Raw genomic sequence first — 19,745 nt, 5'->3', positions numbered from 1 at the left:
TATCAGGAGCTGAAGGGCAGAGTGAATGTCATTTTGACAGCAAATGGCGTAGTAGTGAGGTAATGCAAATTAAATGACCAACACGAGCCACTTCATATATTATTCTTGTTTTAACAAAGGAAGGAGTAACAGGCATTTGGAAATCTCTAATGGAGGTAGTCATAAGATTGAACCAACTTTTTTTTAAAATCTTACTAGTCATTTCTGTTGTTGAAGAAAAACAGATCCCTGACCCTACAACTACATTGGAAGGAGAATAATTTTAGCATTTTAAGTCTCATTGGCAGAGGACTTTTCCCTGTAAGATATAGAAATGTGGCTGAAACAAACTAAGCACACATTACAAGTTTCAAGTTTATATAAGATAAAACAGGGTGATAGAAAAGTCTTCTTGGAAACACCACAATTCTTTGATCATGCAACAGTGAGATCACAGCCTCCGAAAGAGATAAACTAACCGATTTTGGCCAGGCTTGGTGATTTGCGCCTATAATTCCAGACTTTGGGAGGCCAAGAGTTCAAGGCTAGCTTGGGCAACATAGCAAGATGTTTCTATAAAAAAAAAAAAAAATTTAAAAATCAGTCAGTCATGGTGGTAGGCACCTCTAGTCCCAGCTACTCAAAAGGTTAAGGTGGTAAGATTGCTTGAGCCTGGTAGTTCAAACTCACTCTCTCTCTTTAGATAGATATAAAACTATATATATAGATACAGAGTTATCTATCTATCTATACAGGAAGATAGATATATCTAGAGAGAGAGAGAGAAACCAATTAGGTTTAAAGTGAGTATAGGCCAGGCACGGTGGCTCATGCCTGTAACCCAGCATCTTGGGAGGCTGAGGCAGGCTGATCACCTGAAGTCAGGAGTTCTAAGACCAGCCTGGCCAACATGGCACAACCCCGTCTCTACTAAAAATTCAAAAATTAGCTGGGCATGGTACCGCATGCCTGTAGTCCCAGCTACTTAGGAGGCTGAGGAATGAGAATTGCTTGAACCCGGGAAGCGGAGGTTGTAATGAACCGAGATCGTGCCACTGCACTCCAGCCTGGGTGACAGAGTGAGACCCTTTCTCAAAAAAAGAAAAGAGAGTATAAAAGTTTCCTTCTTGGCCTGGCACAATGACTCACGCCTGTAATCCCAAAACTTTGGGAGGCCAAGGTGGGCTGATCACCTGAGGTCAGAAGTTCGAGACCAGCCTGGACAACATGGTGAAACCCCATCTCTACTAAAAATACAAAATTTAGTCAGGAGTGGTGGCGGGCACCTGTAATCCCAGCTACTAGGGAGGCTGAGGCAGAAGAATTGCTTGAACCCGGGAGGCGGAGGTTGCAGTTACCCGAGATCACACCACTGCACTCCAGCCTGGGCGACAAGAGCAAAACTCTGTCTCAAAAAAAACCCCCAAAAACCAAAAACCAAAAACCAGCTCCTTCTAAAATCCCAAATGATGATGAACCAGACCTGGTAAAAACAAAACTTTGTGAGACACCATCGCCACCTTGTGTTCAACAGCCTTCATTACATCCACATTTATTGCAAATGATCACACGTGGGATTCTCAACAATTACAGAATATAGCTTTATTTATAGAATCTTACAAATAAAACATTTACAGTCCACATAAGTTAATTTTCCTTTCTAATTTCTTCTCATAACACCTGAGTTATTTTAAAAAAATACTGTGATGGAATTGCAGAACTGTAAAGGGAAATATGAACAATAAAATCCTAACCTCTCTTGTAGAAATCAGACTTTTTTTTGAAGCAGATGCCCAGCATATTGCCATCTCTTTGGAAGAGGACTTACTATAATCAGATCTTACGCTACCCAAACAGGGAAGCTGCCTTTTTAAAACCCAAGGTTAAGGACCAGTGAAGAATCGCTCCCATTTGACACTAGACACAAAATACCTTTGGAGGCAAAGACAGGGGCAAGCTGCGCGCCAGTGGTGAGGTGAGAAGGAGCAGAACCCCTGTCCCTGCCTCACTGTTCCTGCACGTGACATACACTTTCCTTGCTAATTTATTAATAGGAGCTGGTGCATGTGGAAAACAAGGTTGAAGCTGCTAATGCCAGGGGTGAAAAAGTCCTCCCACTGACTTGCTACTCCTTAGACTTCTAATATGTACAAATGCTTGAAACAGCAAATTCAACACCTAAAAATCGAAAGAAATCACCAGTTTTTGGGGCAAAGCTGTTGCCACAATCAGTGGCAACTCAAGTCAGACGATGTGAGCGCACCCCTCCCAAGCTCCAACTAGGACTGACCTCTGCGCCAATGACAGTTTAAAGAGGATTTCCCTTTGAGGCAGCTGTCTATGGAAGGAAATTCCTTAAGGTAATATAGGTGTGCATAAAAAGGGAAAAAAAAACCCTATTTCATATTTCAATTTGTTAAACATTATAGTTTTGAGCTCCTCTCCTAAACTAGAAATCCACTAACTCTATATTCTACTCCAAGACAAAGGGTATTATGTTTAAGGAATGACAGGATCTATTGGGAATGCTAAAATTATAAATTTAATACATCAATGCAAGTTAGGTTAAAGCAAAATCTTCCAGAGTCTTCAACTTTGAGTTATTTTCTGCTAGCTCCTGAAAGCAGCTTGAGAAGAATAAAACAGAAAAGACGAAGAACCATTTTAAAACAACAATAATAATGACAATATAAAAAGTTAGATTCCGACATTCAAGGAATTGGTTCTTTGGTAAAACTGGACCATAATCTTACCAGGAAATCAGTCCTGATATTTAATCTAGAATCTCCATCACTGAAATTCTCCCTCTTCAGCGTATTCTCAAATGTACCAAAGCCAACAGGCAAGATAAAAACAAAACTAAAAAAAAGAATCACCAGCAGTTTTCCTGCTCATGTTCTTTTCAAGAATATTCCTGGTTTGAGAGATGTCTCCCAAGAAGAGAAAACAAAATGGATGCTGCTTGTGATTACTGAGAGTGGACAGTTTTTCTATGTAAGAGAAAAGCTCAGGCATTGGTAGTGAACCAGTACTCCTGTCAGCCATGCACATGAATCAGTTTGCAAACATGGCCCCTGGGCTCCAACTGTGGGCACCACTAAGAAAGGCTTCTGGAGAGACAGGCTCCCCAAAGTGGCTAAAGAATCTCACATTATCAATATGATAATAATAAATCAATTCACCTAGTGAACCTGGAGATGAGCTCCCCTTGAAGCCAGAGCTCGGAGGCAAGGGCTCCACAGTGCCTGAGGCTGGCCGACAGTTTTGCAGACAAGTATCTCCATCCATTTTCTGGAGAGAGTTAGAGCAATTCATATTCAATTCAATACAGGATTCGACTTTTTTGCAAGGAAGCAGTAACCTAGACGGGTCATTGAAAACCCATCTGCAACAGAATCATTAGGCCCGCCATTCAGCAAACATCTGCGATGCCCTAAGTGAAGTTTGTGACCTTATGTTTCAGAGACCCCCTATTAGTCATGCTTTGATTTATGGAAGCAGTAAATCCTAAATTTTGCCTGCACTGATTCCATTTCTGATTATCCTTGTCTAAGTAGAGCATAAATGGCACCCCAGTTCTACAACTCAGCTTGCCACTCTGCAGACGTCTCACCTAGCGGGGAGGATAGTTTGTGCAGTCTCCCCTCTAACACACAGGTCTCAAATGTGCTCAGAATGTGCTTCTAGGGAGGCAGCTACAAAGTCTCTTAGAAGATGGCAGTGGGGAAGAGGAGGTAAAAATCACAGCCAAACCAACTGTTTTCTTGCAGACAGCCTGAGCCTCCATTCTGTCAGTTGTTCACCTGAAAGAGGGGGTCCAGGCAGCCACACCGCCACGTTAGCTCACTTGGACAGCCATGAAACACCAGGTGCTGTTACAAAATCAATACCCAGCATCTCAGTAGGAACAAGTGAGCGTCCTGACAAGACACACAACAGCGGTTCGACTTCCTCTCCCATTCAGGATGAGCCCTGCCTCGCTTCTCACCCTGCTCCTGTGTTCTGACTTCAGGTTCTCTTTGAAAGAAGTAATAGGCAATTAAACAGACTTTGAAAAAATGGGAAGGCTTCCTGTCTCCTGTCTCTTCTGTTGGCCAGCTGGAGGTCCAAGGTGCCCAGTGAGAGTCATGGGCCCTACACTATGGAATCAACTCTTGATATTTCTAGCCAAGTTCTAACCACTGGCTCTAGTTTTGCATTGTTGGGTAAAGGATTCAAAACCTGGCAGCACTGGTTCCAAGAGGAGGCCAAGGTAATCAGAGAAAAATGTCAGGCTTGTCTTGTAAGCTAGATTCAGGTTCCAGAGTCACTGAGAGAAAAGGTGAGAAGAGGGCAAGAGGCACTAGCGAGAGACTGGTTACCAGAGCAGCTTATTCCTAGGATAGAGCATTTTACAAATGGCTGACATTTGAACGCAGGAATACGGTCTGTGTCAGTTTTTCATAGAACGGTCTCTTCCGTGGTGCATTGTGGATGGTGAGTCCTCCGGCTGGCGATCGGGCAGCCCAGGGCCCGACTTCCAGTCCTACAGGCTCTTGGCAGGGCCCTACCCGATCTGGATCTGTCCTGAATACATGGTGAGGACCACCATGATGGTGAATCCAGTCAGGAGGCCCAGGTTCTGGATGACAAACGGAATCAAGATGCTGCCCTTCCTTTCATCCTCTTGACAGACCTCATTCATCTCAGGGAACTGGGAAAGAAGCAAGAAACAACACAGCTGCAATTCCTTGCTTAATCTTGTAAGTCCAGGGCAATTCAGTGATGGAGATATAGATCAGGTTGGTTGACAAAGAAAATTAACAGGGCCGGGTGCAGTGGTTCACCAGGTCAGGAGTTCGAGACCAGCCTCACCAACATGGTGAAACCCTGTCTCTACTAAAAATATAAAAATTAGCTGGGCGTGGTGGCGCAGGCCTGCAGTCCCAGCTACTTGGGAGGCTGAGGCAGGAGAATTGCTTGAACCCGGAAGACAGAGGCTGTAGTGAGTGGAGATCATGCCACTGCATTCTTGCCTGGGCAACAGAGCGAGACTCCGTCTCAAAAACAAAACAAAACAAAACAAAAAAAAGAAAATTAACAATAGCAGGTACCACGTCTTTACAACTATCTAGGTAAAACAAAGTACTCAACCTGTATGTGGCTCTGGATGAGTTTAGAGGCTGGCTAAAAATAAATATACTCTGATAAAAAAAAATAAACTTTTTATTATAGACTCCCCCCCACCCCGTTTTTGAGACAGGGTCTTGCTCTGTTGCCCAGGCTCGAGTGCAGTGGTGCGATCATAGCTCACTGCAGCCTTGAACTCCTGGGCTCGAGCAATCGTCCCACTTCAGCCTCCTGAGTAGTTCCACAGGTGTCTGCCACCATGCCTGGCCTTATTGTGGACTTTAAATACTTGAAGAGGTCTTTTTGTTACCAAGATGTTATTAACAGGCTAGACACAGTGGCTCACACCTATAATCCCAGCACTTTAAGAGGCTGAGATGGGAGGATCCCTTGAGGCCAGAAGTTCAAGACCAGCCTAGGCAACATAGAGACCCCATTCTATAAAAGTTCAAAAAATTAGCTGGGCATGGTGGCTGGAGCCTGTAGTCCTAGCTGCTTGGGAGACGGAGGGAGGAGGATCACTTCAGCTCTGGAGTTCAAGGTTGCAGTGACCTATGGTCATGCGACTGCGCTCCAGGCTGGGTGAGTGACGCTCTGTCTAAAAAAAAATTAGGCTGGGCACAGTGGCTCACATCTGTAATCCCAGTACTTTGGGAGGCCGAGGCGGGCAGATCACAAGGTCAGGAGATCGAGACCATCCTGGCTAACACAGTGAAACCCCGTCTCTACTAAAAATACAAAAAATCAGCTGGGCGTGGTGGCGGGCACCTATAGTCCCAGCTACTCGGGAGGCTGAGTCAGGAGAATGGCGTGAACCTGGGAGGCGGAGCTTGCAGTGAGCCAAGATTGCGCCACGGTACTCCAGCCTGGGTGACAGAGCGAGACTCCATTTCAAAAAAAAAAAAAAAAATTAAAAATTAAAAATTAAAGAAAAAGACATGTCCAATGCATTGAGATAAAAAAAGAAACAAACCAAAGTATTGCCATTATTGTTTCAGGGGCAGTTTTCTTTCCTTCCTTCTGTCTCTTATCTATACACAGCTATTCCATAATAAGTAATAAAGGCCATAGATTGATTATCATCATTTTCTTTAATGACATATGCAAACAAAAACATAAACTTTTCCTCCTTTAAAATCTAATGCCCTCTTAAAAACCACTGAATGGCAGGTACACCTTAAACAGACAAACTCTGTGGTGTGTGAAAGAAAGCTAAGAAAGCTGTTATTAAAAACAAACTATCAGCCGTGTGCAGTGGTTCATGCCTGTAATCCCAGCACTTTGGGGAGGCCGAGGCAGGTGGATCACCTAAGGTTGGGAGTTCGAGACTAGACTGGCCAATATGGTGAAACCCCATCTCTACTAAAAATACAACAATTAGCCAGGCGTGGTGGCGCACGTCTATAATCCCAGCTACTCAGGAGGCTGAGGCAGGCGAATCACTTGAACCCAGGAGGCAGAGGTTGCAGTGAGCTGAGATCACACCACTGCACTCCAGCCTGGGAGACAGAGTGAGACTCCGTCTCAAAAAATAAAAATAGGCCGGGCGCGGTGGCTCAAGCCTGTAATCCCAGCACTTTGGGAGGCCGAGACGGGCGGATCACGAGGTCAGGAGATCGAGACCATCCTGGCTAACACGGTGAAACCCCGTCTCTACTAAAAATACAAAAAACTAGCCGGGCGAGGTGGCGGGCGCCTGTAGTCCCAGCTACTCCGGAGGCTGAGGCAGGAGAATGGCGTGAACCCGGGAGGCGGAGCTTGCAGTGAGCTGATATCCGGCCACTGCACTCCAGCCTGAGCGACAAAGCGAGACTCCGTCTCAAAAAAAAAAAAATAAAAATAAAATAAAATAAAATAAAATAAAAATAAAAATAAAAAAACTACCTACCTAACGCCCCCATAGTTGCCCTCCCATCCAATGAACTGTGGAATACTTACCATATCAGCCAGAGAAATATACAAGAACATTCCTCCAGCCAGCGCAAAAATCCAGTTGGCAGAGAAGTGGCTGCCGGCCAGGATGCCAAAGGCCAGACCCAGGTAGCAGCAGCAGGCAGAAAGGAAGTTGAAGAAGAGAGCCTGTTGGATGCTCATCCCAGCGTTGAGCAGGATGACAAAGTCTCCTACAGCAGGGAGAACGAAAAGGGGAGGGACGATGAAAGAAGAGTCAGATGGACATGGTGACACACACTTGTCATCCCAGCTATTCGGGAGGCTCAGGTGGGAGGATCGCTTGAGCTCAGGAGTTTGACTCCAGCCTGGCAACAGAGCGAGAGCCAGTCATACAAGGTCTTGGGAGACAGCGTGCACTGATGACATCAGACTGCTAAAAGTGTGGGTGAAAAAAATCAAGACAGCCCTAGACTCAAGACTGAGGGAACAAGACAGGCCCTTGAACTTTCTGTTCAAGACCTGTCTCCATTTGCCAAACTGGCCGTATACCCAGCCTAGAGGCTGAAAATCTTTCCCAGGATTTTAAAAATAGATGACCAGCTGGCACTGGCCTCCTCATTTCTCTCTGGATTCATGGTGAAACAGAAGGAACCCCCTTCCTCACGACTACCATGGAAACAAAATCAAGACTGTGAGAAATGAAGTGTCGAGACTGCGAGAAGTTAAGTGATTTGCCCAAAGTCACAAGTCAATATATGGCAAAGCCAGAACTTGACCCTAAGTTGTCCCTAAAGCCTCTGGAGTAATTACTGGCTTTTTATACTCTCCCTCTGATCAAACTAAGCCCCTCCTACCCCCTGGTTCATCCACCTGCCAGGCACCTGAGCTTTTGGAAGATTAACAGGCTAGAAGAGAGAGCCTTTACTGAGTGCTCAGAATAGCACCTGGCACATGGGAAGTCCCTCTCACCCTTTGCTTTCCTTTAATCCTATCATTCTAAACCCGCCTCCCGTGTTCAATTCTTATTAACCCCACTGTATATGTGAGAACTGAGCCACTGCATACGGGGCTAACAGGAAACAAACACCCCTATAAAAACCCCATCATTTTAAATTATCTATTTAATTGTTAAGAAATGGTGATTAGGCCAGGTGCGGTGGCTCATGCCTGTAATCCCAGCACTTTGGGAGGCGGAGGTGGGTGGATCACGAGGTCAGGAGCTCAAGACCAGCCTGGCCAACACAGTGAAACCCCATCTCTACTAAAAATACAAAAAAAAAAAAAAAAAAAAAATTAGCCAGGCGTGGTGGCGGGTGCCTGTAATCCCAGCTACTTGGGAGGCTGAGGCAGGAGAATCGCTTGAACCCGGGAGGTGGAGCTTGCAGTGAGCAGAGATCGTGCCACTGCACTCCAGCCTGGGTGACAGTGCGACACTCCGTCTCAAAAAAAAAAAAAAAGAAACAGTGATTAGGGTCCATGAAGCTTTGGGAGCATGTTAATCAGCTACAATAAGCACTGTGAAGACAGGGAGACGGGAGCAAGGAACCAGCCACAGGAAGGGAGCCTGTACCACCACCCGAGGGAGCACCAGTGGAACGGGGGACGCACACTTACCCAGCTCATGTGGGAACTCCTCACAGAGGATGGCCACCGAGGTGCTGATGCCTTGGAAAACCGACACAGTGAAGGAAGCACCAATGGCCAGGCCGTCGATGAAATTGTGGAGGCCGTCGCTCAGAGTGATCATCCAGGCCAGAGTGCCGATGTCAGAGTAGCGGACACCTTTCAGCCAGTAGCAAGCACTCTGGGAAGCCTGCAGGTCCTAGGAGAAAGCACACCCACGGGGCCAGCAGAGTCAAAGGCTGGACCGCGTGCCCTCAAGGTAAGCCTGACTCGACCTCTTAGAGGCTCCACCAAGCAGCTGGTGGCCCACTGACCTGCACAGAGAGCGAGCCCACAATGACCTTCTCGTCCACCACGGGCGCCTTGCCGTCCAGCTCGCTGTTGCAGTGCTGAGGAATCATGTGGTCCAGGTCCCCATTCTGCAGCTTCTCCATCACCCCCTCTTCCTGGTCCTTCTTGGAGGGAAGTGTCTCAGAGGCATAATGGCTGTGTCCGTGATGATGCTGGAGGGGTGACAGGGAGGAATCAGCATGACATTCACCAAAACCACAAACCTGACTGAGCACATGCTCCAAGGAGGCGCTTCACACACTGGAAGACCTCAGCCCGACCATCAAAGAGGACACAAGCAGGTCACGTGCCCAGAAACGTAGCAAAAGCTGTTATATAAAGCCATGGTTGGGCACGGTGGCTCACACCTGTAATCCCAGCACAGTGGGAGGCCGAGGTGGGAGGACTGCTTGAGCTGAGGAGTTTGAGAGCAGCCTGGGCAACGAAGCGAGACCCTGTTTCTAATATCTATATATAAAGCCGCACCGAATGCGAGGGACCTGGTGTCAGACAGATGTCAAAGCTGCCTCCTTGGGGTACATGCTTATTCCAGCAAGGCAGCCACTGCTCAAATATTTAGAGCTCCTCTTTTGCAATGGCTAATCTCACTCAATTCGGCAGCTATTTAGGGAATAACTGCGTGCCAGCCACTAAAGATATCTTTTTGAAACTGTACTATAATAGTCCTGTTTCTCTGCAGCCTCATACTTCATACAGAATGAATGCATGTTATCAAGCTCTTCTCCCCATCCTGTAAAGCTACCAATATATTAAGAAAATCATCTAGAACAAAACAAAGGCGATAAACTACTGCTTAGTAGAAGGCACCCTGGCCAGATCTAGTTTCTGGTCTGGCCTCACTTCTGGCCAAATACCCTCAGGAGGGGAAATGGGATTGTCTCCTCAAGAAATTCGAGTTTCATGAAATAGGTGATATTGGGCTAAGACCGTCACCACCACCACCACCACCACAATACATCGACATTTTTTGAGATGGGTGCTTTCCCTAGAAGAGCTTTCTTCAACAACAGTTGAGCCTCACCTCATTTTTCTGCTTAAGAAGAATCTTCAAGATCTTCTCTGTGAAAAAGAAAAGATAAAAGCCCCCAAACACCACGGCAGACTTGGAGACATAATAATCTTCCAGAGGGTTGAAACCAAAAGCCTGTGGACCCAGGAAAAGAAAATGAGTTTTAAAGAAAATAAAGCATCTTTACTGGTCTTATCTCTTAACTACTTCCTTGACTCTAGGAAAGGAGAGAGGCATACTGGAGTAACTCTGCCATCTACCCATCCTCTTTCCAGCAAAAACCTAGTCCTTGGTGTTTCCCTGATGTGACAACACTAAACCTGCCAGGTTCTTCTCAAGCTTATTTGCTGATGCAAATGACTGATCATCTGTAGAATTTTAATCCCAGAAAGAGAAATCTCCAATATGGTTTTCCACTTTTGATTTCTCTTGGTGCTTGGCTATGAAGGCATTCACTGCCAGCAGATTTCATACTGAAGGAGCAGACACTTGTATTTATTTTCATCTTATCTAGTGTTCCTGGCTGACCTGCCTGTAAACACAAAAGGAGATGGCGTAATTATACTTTCTAAAACAGGAAACCCATTTCCCAGTTAAATAATAAGAACTGCAGCATCTTCCTGACCGCAGACTCCCCCGTGACCACAGAACCAAGAAAGCGGACTGTGTTATTGCGAGCGTCAATTTTTGGGTTTTGTTTTGAGTGCTTTCTGAAATTGTCACTTATCAAAGAGGGAGGGGAGAATCCACTGGGAAGAGGACAGAAGGAGAAATCAAGAGAATTCTGTCCTAGGTTACGCTCCTGATTTATGGTGGGTTCTTGTGAATATGTTTAATGGCCTGCCCGGGCACGGTGGCTCGTGCACTTTAGAGGACTGAGGTGGGTGGATCACTTGAGGCCAGGAGTTTTGAGGTCAACCTGGCCAACATGGCGAAACCCCATCTCTACTAAAAAAGTGCAAAAATTACCTGGGCCTGGTGGTGTACTTATAATCCCAGCTACTAGGGAGGCTGAGGCAGGAGAATGGCTTGAACCCAGAAAGCAGAGATCACAGTGAGCCGAGATCGCACCACTGCACTCCAGCCTGTGTGACAGAGTGAGACTCTGTCTCAAAAACAAAAACAAAAAGTATGTAACGACTTGCTCCTATTTTATTTTTAAAAATTTTTGTGGGTACATGGGAGGTATATATATTTACAGAGCTGTTCCTCTGTTTTCTGATCGGAAACGGGCCTTGAATAAACTCCAGCCCTCTCATGAATTGGTCCAAAATAAAAGTTGATCCCAACTTCAAGGAACTCTGGGCTGTTTGTTGCCTTTCTGTTTTAAAGAGGCCAAATCCAGTCATTACCCTCCAGGGAAACAACACTTTATGTTTACTTTCCAGGGGAGTCAAATCATCTTGGGGGGAAAAGTGAAGTGAAAACAGGCAACTAACACCTCGCTGCAAAAAGCCACAAAGGATGGTAAGGATGGTGAATGCAGAACCACAAGCTGAGCTTCAGAAATCCCAAAAGCTGGGTTCTCGGCTCAGGGATACGCACTCTGGTGCAGGTCAGATTCCAATGGGGTGAAACGTTACTTGTTTATCGATGCCATGGATTTAATCTAAGGATCCACTAGGAGGGAGCCAACTGACATTTTACAAAACACCAAGTGTTGTAAGAGGCACATGCAGTCATCTCTGCTTCAACTGAGGTGCTGTCCAGGCTTGCGAGACCACCCACAGGGAGACATCCTGTGCTTATTGTAATTAATGGGTCTGCTGAGGGGATTACACCAAATTAGATGAACCATCAGTGCCTTCTTTTGTGGCAAGTTTTCTCATGAACTTATTAGGCAAAGGTACCGTCAAGGTATATAAAACCAGACAGTGTTTGACTTGCATTGCCTTTGCCCCAAAACTCTCTATGGACAATCTTTTTACTGAGACCTATGGGTTCTGATGATATAGGGGTTGGTTTGTTTTGAGACAGAGTCTTACTCTGTCACCCAGGCTGGAGTGCAGTGGTGTGATCTCGGGTCACTGCAACCTCCATCTCCTGGGTTCAAGTGATTCTTGTGCCTCCCGAATAGCTGGGATTACAGGCGTGCGCCACCATGCCTGGCTAATTTGTGTATTTTTAGTACAGACGGGGTTTCACCATGTTGGCCAGGCTGGTCTTGAACTCCTGACCTCAAATGATCCACCTGCCTCAGCCTCCCAAAGTGCTGAGGAAATAGGCGTGAGCCACTGCGCCCGGCTGATGATGTGTTTTAAACTTCTCTGTACCCAACGCCTCAATCTGAGCACCATAACTAAGCTAGAGTGAGCTCGCTACACTGCATCTTTTCACTCCGCACCAGACTGCACTTTCCGCACCAGGCACTCAGTGCTGCCCACAACACTCGTTCCACCCTCACAGCATCGTCCTGAGGCCGCTCTATTGCTCTCCCCATTTCACATCTGAAGAAACAGAGGCACTGTGAGGTCAGTGGCATGTCTAGGGTTACAGAACCTACTGATAGCAGAGCTGAGATTTGAACCCAGCTCTTCAGCCTATGCTAGGATGCCTCTCCTAGCTCACGCCTAAGTTCTAGCTTCACTTTCCAAAAGGAAAGGGCCTCCAGGTGCCCTCTCTAGGCCTTCCATCCAAACGGAGGTCCTCCCACTGTGCCCGCCGGCGTGCTCCGGGGTGAAGGCCCTGGCTTGCCATACCTCCGGAATGAGCTGGAAGAGGGCGTTGGAGTAGAGGGTTCCAATCGCCAGAGCTATGAAGTAGAGCAGCAGCCTCTTGTAAAAGGTCTTCTTCATGAAGGGCACCACGCTGGCCCCCAGGAGGGAGCAGAGGGAGATGACGGTCACACAGAGGAGACCATATCCCCACACTGCCATGCGGAGGGAGGGCCAGCCCCACCCAGGGCAGGGAGAGAAGGCACGCGCCCCATTGCACAGCAACCACCATTTAGGGGGAAGAAGGTGGAGCAGATAAGGAGGTCGCAAGGAAAAGTTTGGTGGATATGAAAGGAACAAAAAAGAAAAATCAGAGAGAGACAAGTAGGGAGGGAGAGAGAAATAGAAAATTTGTTAGTGATTCAAATCTGATGAAATTTCCTTCAACCAGTTCAGAAGAAAGAGGAATTCAAGGTGGCCTTGGAATCCTGTGACTTCTGCCCCTGTGGCCTGGTGGCCCCAAATCATTCCTGCCAGTGGTGTGACTGGCAGGGCAGGGTGCTGCCTTGTCACACACCCGAGGTGTGCCCAGGCCTATCACAGAGGCTGTCTAGGACAGACTTTGGACTCGAGGGCTCTCTTTATAGGACATACAGGCATGTGGAAAGAGGCTGATCACTGTGCTGCTGCGTTTGCTTCTGCATGTCCATTTCATATAGCGCAGGGTCAGGTGACACCATGACCACATGGTTTGCTTTGTGCGAGATACAACCAAGCCAGATGTGCAGCGCAGAAGGGATGGAGAACGATTAATGAATGCCCAGAGCCCATAAAATTCAGTGTCTTAACCTATCAACTTCTTTGCTCATTTCCATGTGCTCTGAGAGGGGTTCCAACATAGAGAACAGAGGTCCAGGAACACCTTGTCACAAAAATATTTCCTTGAACATTTCCCAGTGTGACACTCCATCCAGGCCCAAAAGAGGGTAAGACAGAACCCGACCAGGATGAGACACTCCCTGGCAGGCCACAGGGGCAGAGCACACACAATTAACAGTATTTCCATTTTAGTAGGTCACAAGGCACTTCATTTCAAATCTTTAAAAAATTAACGTATTCCATTGCTGGAGCTGAAAAAATAGCCCAAGTTGAGGCCTCCCCTGCAGAGTGTTGTCAGATCCATGCAGAATTTTGAGATGGCACTAAGATGGTTCACATTCAACCAGGAAGAACAGGCCAGGTATAGCATCCCATCTGCTGTCTTTTCTGGATGAGTCTTTTGACTGCGAAAGCCTGGGAAGTGGCTGACATGGGATCTTTGTGAAGGGCAGCGTCCACCACTCCCTAATGGGGTCAACCACGCACCTCCGACAGCAGCATCCCTGCCTGAGCTAAAACAGTGGACAGACTGTCAACTTGGGTCTTATTTTTACAGCTCCTCTGTGATAACAATTAAACAACAAAATTAACATTTCAAAACAGTCAAGTCAAAGTACCAGGAAGTCAGTCCTTTTAGGAAAAAGTCAAGATGCAAGGTACGAAGGACGGAGAGCCCCTTCTATTTATCTTGTCATTTTAATTTTGCTTGGTCTTAGTCTTTGTTCTGTGTTTGGCTCTCTATGCTAGAAATGATGGCCTGCTCAAAATTAAAGAACACTCGCTTTTTAGGCCAATTCTACGTATCAGTTGGTAACTTCTTTTCCTTCCATCTCATTCCAGATGGATAAGCTCTTAGCGCCCAGACCTGAGTCCTGCCAGGATTTCTCCTTAGAACAGAGCGAGTACTTAGCACCAAAGGCATGGATGGCAGCTGATAGCCGCAGCTTTCCTTTGATGCCCTATGTATGGGGCCTAGGAAGGGAGAGGAGACAGTCAAGTCCCCAGGAGGAGGGAAAATTGGAAGAACCTTGCATCTGACAGCACCTGCAGAGGCCAGAGGAGTGAGACGTGGGCCCTGAGATCCAGAGTTAGAAGTTGTTTGTGGCTTTGATACGAGGGACAGGTTCATTTCTCAGGTGGCAGTCACTGGGTGCCCTGGAGCCCAGGGTAGGGGAGGAATTGATTGGCTCAGCTGCACCGCCCCAGGGAAAGAGGACGCGCACGTTTCTGTTCTACTGCACCTCTGGGATGAGCTGGAATAGCGCATTAGACAGCAGCGTTCCAATGGACAGGGCGATGAAGTAAGTGAGCACACGGCTGAAAAACGCTTTCTCCGTGCAGGGCAGGACGAGGACTCCCAGGAGAGAGGCCAGGTTAATCAGTGAGACACTGAGAAAACCAAAGCCCCACACTGTGGAGGAACAAGAACAGACGAGGGCCTGTATTACTGAGGGTGAGGACATTCCTGCTGCCTAGGGCGGGGCTGTTCTGAATTCAGGTGTGATGGGGGCAGACCGAGATCCACCAGCCCGTCAGTAAACATTTGCTGAGTCCACCTCTCGCCAGATGCTGCGGAGAAGCCTATGGCAATTATCAAAATTGCTGTCCAAAAGAAACACCTTTTCCATGGAGAGACAGATGCGAACAGCATGGAAGCTTAAAAACCATACAAAGTAGGCCAGGCACGGCGGTGCATGCCTGTGATCCCAGCACTTTGGGAGGCTGAGGCAGGTGGATCACCTGAGGTCAGGAGTTCGAGACCAGCCTGACTAACGTGGTGAAACCCCGTCTCTACTAAATACAAAAAATTAGCCGGGCGTGGTGGCACATACCTGAAATCTCAGCTACTCAGGAGGCTGAGGCAGGAGAATCGCTTGAACCCAGGAGGCGCAGGTTGCAGTGAGCTGAGATTGCACCACCGCACTCCAGCCTGGGCAACAAGAACGAAAGTCCGTCTCAAAACAAACAAAAAACAAGAAAAAGCTATATAAGTAAATAATGACAGCAGAAAACAGCGACTTGTAGTAACACAGACAATATATTCCAGGTGCCAAGAGTCAGGCAGCACACATCGGCCCTATGGGCTTAGGGCTATCAGGGTGTACATTCACAGCTCATGGCAATCCCACTGTGGCTGGATCAGGGATACCGGGATAGGGAGGGGAAGAAGGATTCAGGGGCCGAGAGCAGCCTCCGGGAGGTCTTAAAGGTAAAACTATAAAACCAAAGTAGGCCAGGTATGGTGGCTCATACCTGTGACCCAAGCACTTTGGGAGGCCAAGGCAGGAGGATCATTTGAGCCCAGGAGTTTGAGACCGGCCTGGGTAACATAGTGAGACCCCGTCTCTACAAAAAACTTAAAAATTAGCTGGCCATGGCGGTGCACATCTGTAGTCCCAGCTACTCAGGAGGCTGAGGCAGGAGGGTCGCTTTAGGCCAGAAGATCGAGGCTGTAGTGAGCTATGATTGCACCACTGGACTCCAGCCTTGGAGACAGAGCAACATCCTACCTCAAAAAAAAAAAAAAAAAAAAAAAAAAGATTAAAAAAACCAAAGGGTTGGGCCCCTGTGGTTCAACATAAAACAAAAAGTGGACCAAAAAGGCATCCATAGGCTGCTCAAAAAGTCCAATGCTCTGAACATTCGCCAGCTACAGCCCAGGAGTCTGACAGCGTGCTAGGCCATCCTTGCAAATACAAAAATTATCCATCCAATCATCGTTCCCCCTCCTGACACTGACAGCCTCATCCCGGTCATCACTAGTGAGGCATTCAGTGAGGAGCAGCAGCAGCTCAGCCCGGGAGTCCTTGTGAGCCCAGGGTGAGCTGGGAGATGGGCTCCTGCCTTCCCGGCCTGGCTCACCTTCGACAGCGCTCGGCCGCCCCTCCTCCGTCTGCTCATTCTCCTCATTTTCCTGGTTCTCCGAGGTGCAGGCCCGGGAATCCAGCTGCTGGAGGATGGTGGGGCAGAACTCCTGGAGCTCGCTGCTCCCAATCCGTGACTGCTCGCTGAAATTGTGGGCAGCGAAGAGGTCTCCAGAACTAAAGCACTGAAACACAGGAAGGGCAGGAAGCCGCTTAGACCCCAAAGGTCAGGCCTTGCCCCACTAAACAGCAACCTACTCAGCCTGCCCAGAGGAAAAAAAAAAAGACAGAAATGTCCAAATTTCAGGGAATTTGTAGATTCATCTAGTCTAGGGATGAGGGCAAGGTGTTCCCTAAACTTAAAAAACTAGTAACTAATCCTTATGGCTCAGCCAGCCACGAAAGTTACATATCATAAGTACAACTATCAGTAAATGAGTGCCTGAGAAACTTTGAGAATGACAAGATTCCAATCATTGTCACCAAAGTGGCCAGGCATGGTGGCTAACACTGTAATCCCAGCACTTTGGAAGGCCAAGGCAGGAGGATCACTTGAGGACAGAAATTGGAGACCAGCCTGGGCAACATGAAACCCCTTCTTTACAAAAAGTTGAAAAATTAGCAAAGTGTGGTGGCACATACCTGTCGTCTCACCTACCAATGAGGCTGAGGCAGGGGGACTGCTAGAGCCCAGGAGTTGGAGGCTACAGTGAATGAGCTATGATCATGCCACTGCACTCCAGCCTGGGTGACAGAGCAACACTCACCCTCTTAAAAAAATAAAAAAGAAAAACATTGTCACTAGAGTGTATGGTTTCTAGAAAACACCATTCTGGGGCTGGGTGCAGTGGCTCTCGCCTGTAATCCCAGCACTTTGGGAGGCTGAGATGGGCAAATCATTTGAGGTCAGGAGTTCAAAACCAGCCTGGCCAACATGGTGAAGCCCCATCGCTACTAAAAATACAAAAATTAGCCGGGCATGGTAGCTCACGCCTGTAATCCCAGCTACTCAGGAGGCTGAGGCAGGAGAATCACTTGAAGCCAGGAGGCGGAGGTTGCAGTGAGCCGAGATCACGCCATTGCACTCCAGCCTGGGCAACAGAGCAAGACTTCATCCCTCACACAAAAAAAAAAAAAGAAAGAAAGAAAACACCATTCTGTGTGTGTGCCTGAAGATACAAGCTTCGTACCAAATCTGGCTGCACATCACAATAGCCCAGGGCGCTATTATGTTAAAATGCAGGTTCCAGTTACTTCTCTGAAGCTGAAATATCTGAGGGTGGGGCTCTGCCAAAACTGTGGTGCTGCCCGATCAGCCCCACACATCCTCAACCATAGGACCGTAGGACTGCCCTCAGCCTGAAAGACATATATGTTCACAGAGGTTAGGGGAGGGAAACCTGAAGATTCAAAGTGGGCCATGGCCGGCCAGCAGCCATCGCATGCAGTCACCTTGGGAGGTGGCAGGTAAGCGCTTCTCACGAACCGTTCCTGTGAAATCTGCAGCTCCACTTCTAATTATACTGTGTACATCGACATGCCAGGCCTCTTCTGAGTTCGGTCTCACATGGGCATATCTCTGAGAGTCAGCCCTCTCGGTGTGCTGCCAAAATAAGTGCCTGGGCCTCTAAGGCTGAGGGCTGGACTCCCGCCACCCCAAGATGCTGCTGCTATCCTGGTGGGTCCTGAGGCTCACGCAGCTGCATCACCCCGCAGGGGCACGGGGGCGAGCTCCTCTCCGGCTCATGTGTCTGCTGTGCTCAGGTCGTTCTGCATCCACACCACGTGGTTCCCCTGTCCCTTTTTAAAATTTTTTCTTTTTGAGATGGAGTCTCGCTCTGTCACCGGGCTGGAGTGCAGTGGCATAATCGCGGCTCACTGCAACCTCTGTCTCCCGGGTCCAAGTGATTCTCCTGCCTCAGCCTCCCAAGTAGCTGGGATTACAGGTACCCGCCACCAAGCCCAGCTAATTTTTGTATTTTTAGCAGAGACGGAGTTTCACCATGTTGGCCAGGATGGTCTTGCTCTCTTGGCCTCGTGATCCACCTGCCTCGGCCTCCCAAAGTGCTGGGGTTACAGGCATGAGCCATCGTGCCCAGCCACCCCGCCCCGCCTTTTTTTTTTTTTTTCCCCCGAGATGGAGTCTGGCTCTGTCACCCAGGCTGGAGTACAGTGGCGCGATCTTGGCTCACTGAGGCCTCTACCTCCTGGGTTCAAGTGATTCTCTCACCTCAGCCTCTGGAGTAGCTGGGATTACAGGCACCCACCACCACACCTGGCTAATTTTTGTATTTTTAGTAGAGACGGGGTTTCGCCCTGTTGGCCAGGCTAGTCTCGAACTTCTGACCTCAAGTGATCTGCCTGCCTCGGCCTCCCAAAGTGCTGGGATTACAGGCGTGAGCCAGCACGTCCAGCACCCCCATCCATTTTATCTCCACACTACACTCATCTTTCTTTCTTTTTTTTTTTTTTTGAGACGGAGTCTCGCGCTGTGTCACCCAGGCTGGAATGCAGTGGTGCGATCTTGGCTCACTGCAAGCTCCGCCTCCCAGGTTCACGCCATTCTCCTGCCTCAGCCTCCGAGTAGCTGGGACTACAGGCGCCCGCCACCACGCCCGGCTAGTTTTTTTTTTGTATTTTTAGTAGAGACGGGGTTTCACCATGTTAGCCAGGATGGTCTCGATCTCCTGACCTCGTGATCCACCCGCCTCGGCCTCCCAAAGTGCTGGGATTACAGGCTTGAGCCACCGCGCCCGGCCTACACTCATCTTTCAAGTGGCAGCTGGAGGACATCCCATGCATGAGCCTTCCCTGATGATTGCAGCACACTCATCCCCCCGTCTCATTTCTGCATCCTACAATTACCGTCCAACCCACAAAATGCAACACTTCATTTCAGCGCCTGCTGACTTTGTCCTCTGTTGGTTGAACTCCCCATCATGATAGTCAACTCCCTAAATATGACTCATTTTTCTCTATTTCTCACAACACCAGCACAGGGAACGAAGTCGATATATAAAGATTTTGCTGTCTGACTTATATTTGGCTGCCACAAATAGCCCCAGAGTCTGATTAGCAGAGATGATATGGAAGAAAGAACACAGAATCCAAAGACCTGGCGTTCTAGCCCTGGTCTCTGCAGGGACTCACTGAGGGACCCTCGGTGTCCTCTCCTATAAAATGCAGATAATCTCACCTGCACCTGCAGGGACTGCGGGCTCACCCGGGATGTAATGGGCTCTGTCAATGGTAAACTCTCTGAGAAATACTGTCCCAGGAGTCATGTTTTCTCAGCATTTCTAAGTCACTCAAGTGCGGTTCTGGGGAAGACCCTGGGGGCGCTGAGAACTGCACTTCCAGGCTGCCTTTTGTTTTGTTTTGAGA

General features: G+C 48.0%; 1 protein-coding gene across 7 annotated transcripts in view; it reads right to left on the bottom strand.

The window, feature by feature from the left end:
• Positions 1-1,566: 1,566 nt before the first annotated feature.
• SLC39A14 (solute carrier family 39 member 14) overlaps positions 1,567-19,745 on the bottom strand; it is a 57,843-nt gene continuing 39,664 nt past the window's right edge. For 3 of the 7 annotated variants that reach the window (XM_065518980.2, XM_045398022.2, XM_005562795.3), the window contains 7 exons: positions 16,360-16,546; positions 12,664-12,833; positions 9,977-10,099; positions 8,919-9,107; positions 8,596-8,803; positions 7,027-7,211; positions 1,567-4,672 (listed from right to left, as the gene is read on the bottom strand). In XM_065518980.2, coding sequence (XP_065375052.1) covers positions 4,526-4,672; positions 7,027-7,211; positions 8,596-8,803; positions 8,919-9,107; positions 9,977-10,099; positions 12,664-12,833; positions 16,360-16,546 — 1,209 coding nt within the window. In that variant the 3' untranslated portion in view covers positions 1,567-4,525. Of the gene's footprint in view, positions 4,673-7,026; positions 7,212-8,595; positions 8,804-8,918; positions 9,108-9,976; positions 10,100-12,663; positions 14,909-16,359; positions 16,547-19,745 lie in introns of all 7 variants that reach the window. The other 4 variants (XM_045398023.3, XM_005562794.4, XM_074000469.1 and 1 more) reach the window with 2 other exon arrangements.

Source organism: Macaca fascicularis, chromosome 8 (genome assembly GCF_037993035.2).
Source record: "Macaca fascicularis isolate 582-1 chromosome 8, T2T-MFA8v1.1".
Classification (NCBI taxonomy): Eukaryota; Metazoa; Chordata; class Mammalia; order Primates; family Cercopithecidae; genus Macaca; species Macaca fascicularis.
This window is presented reverse-complemented; position numbering and strand designations above follow the sequence as displayed.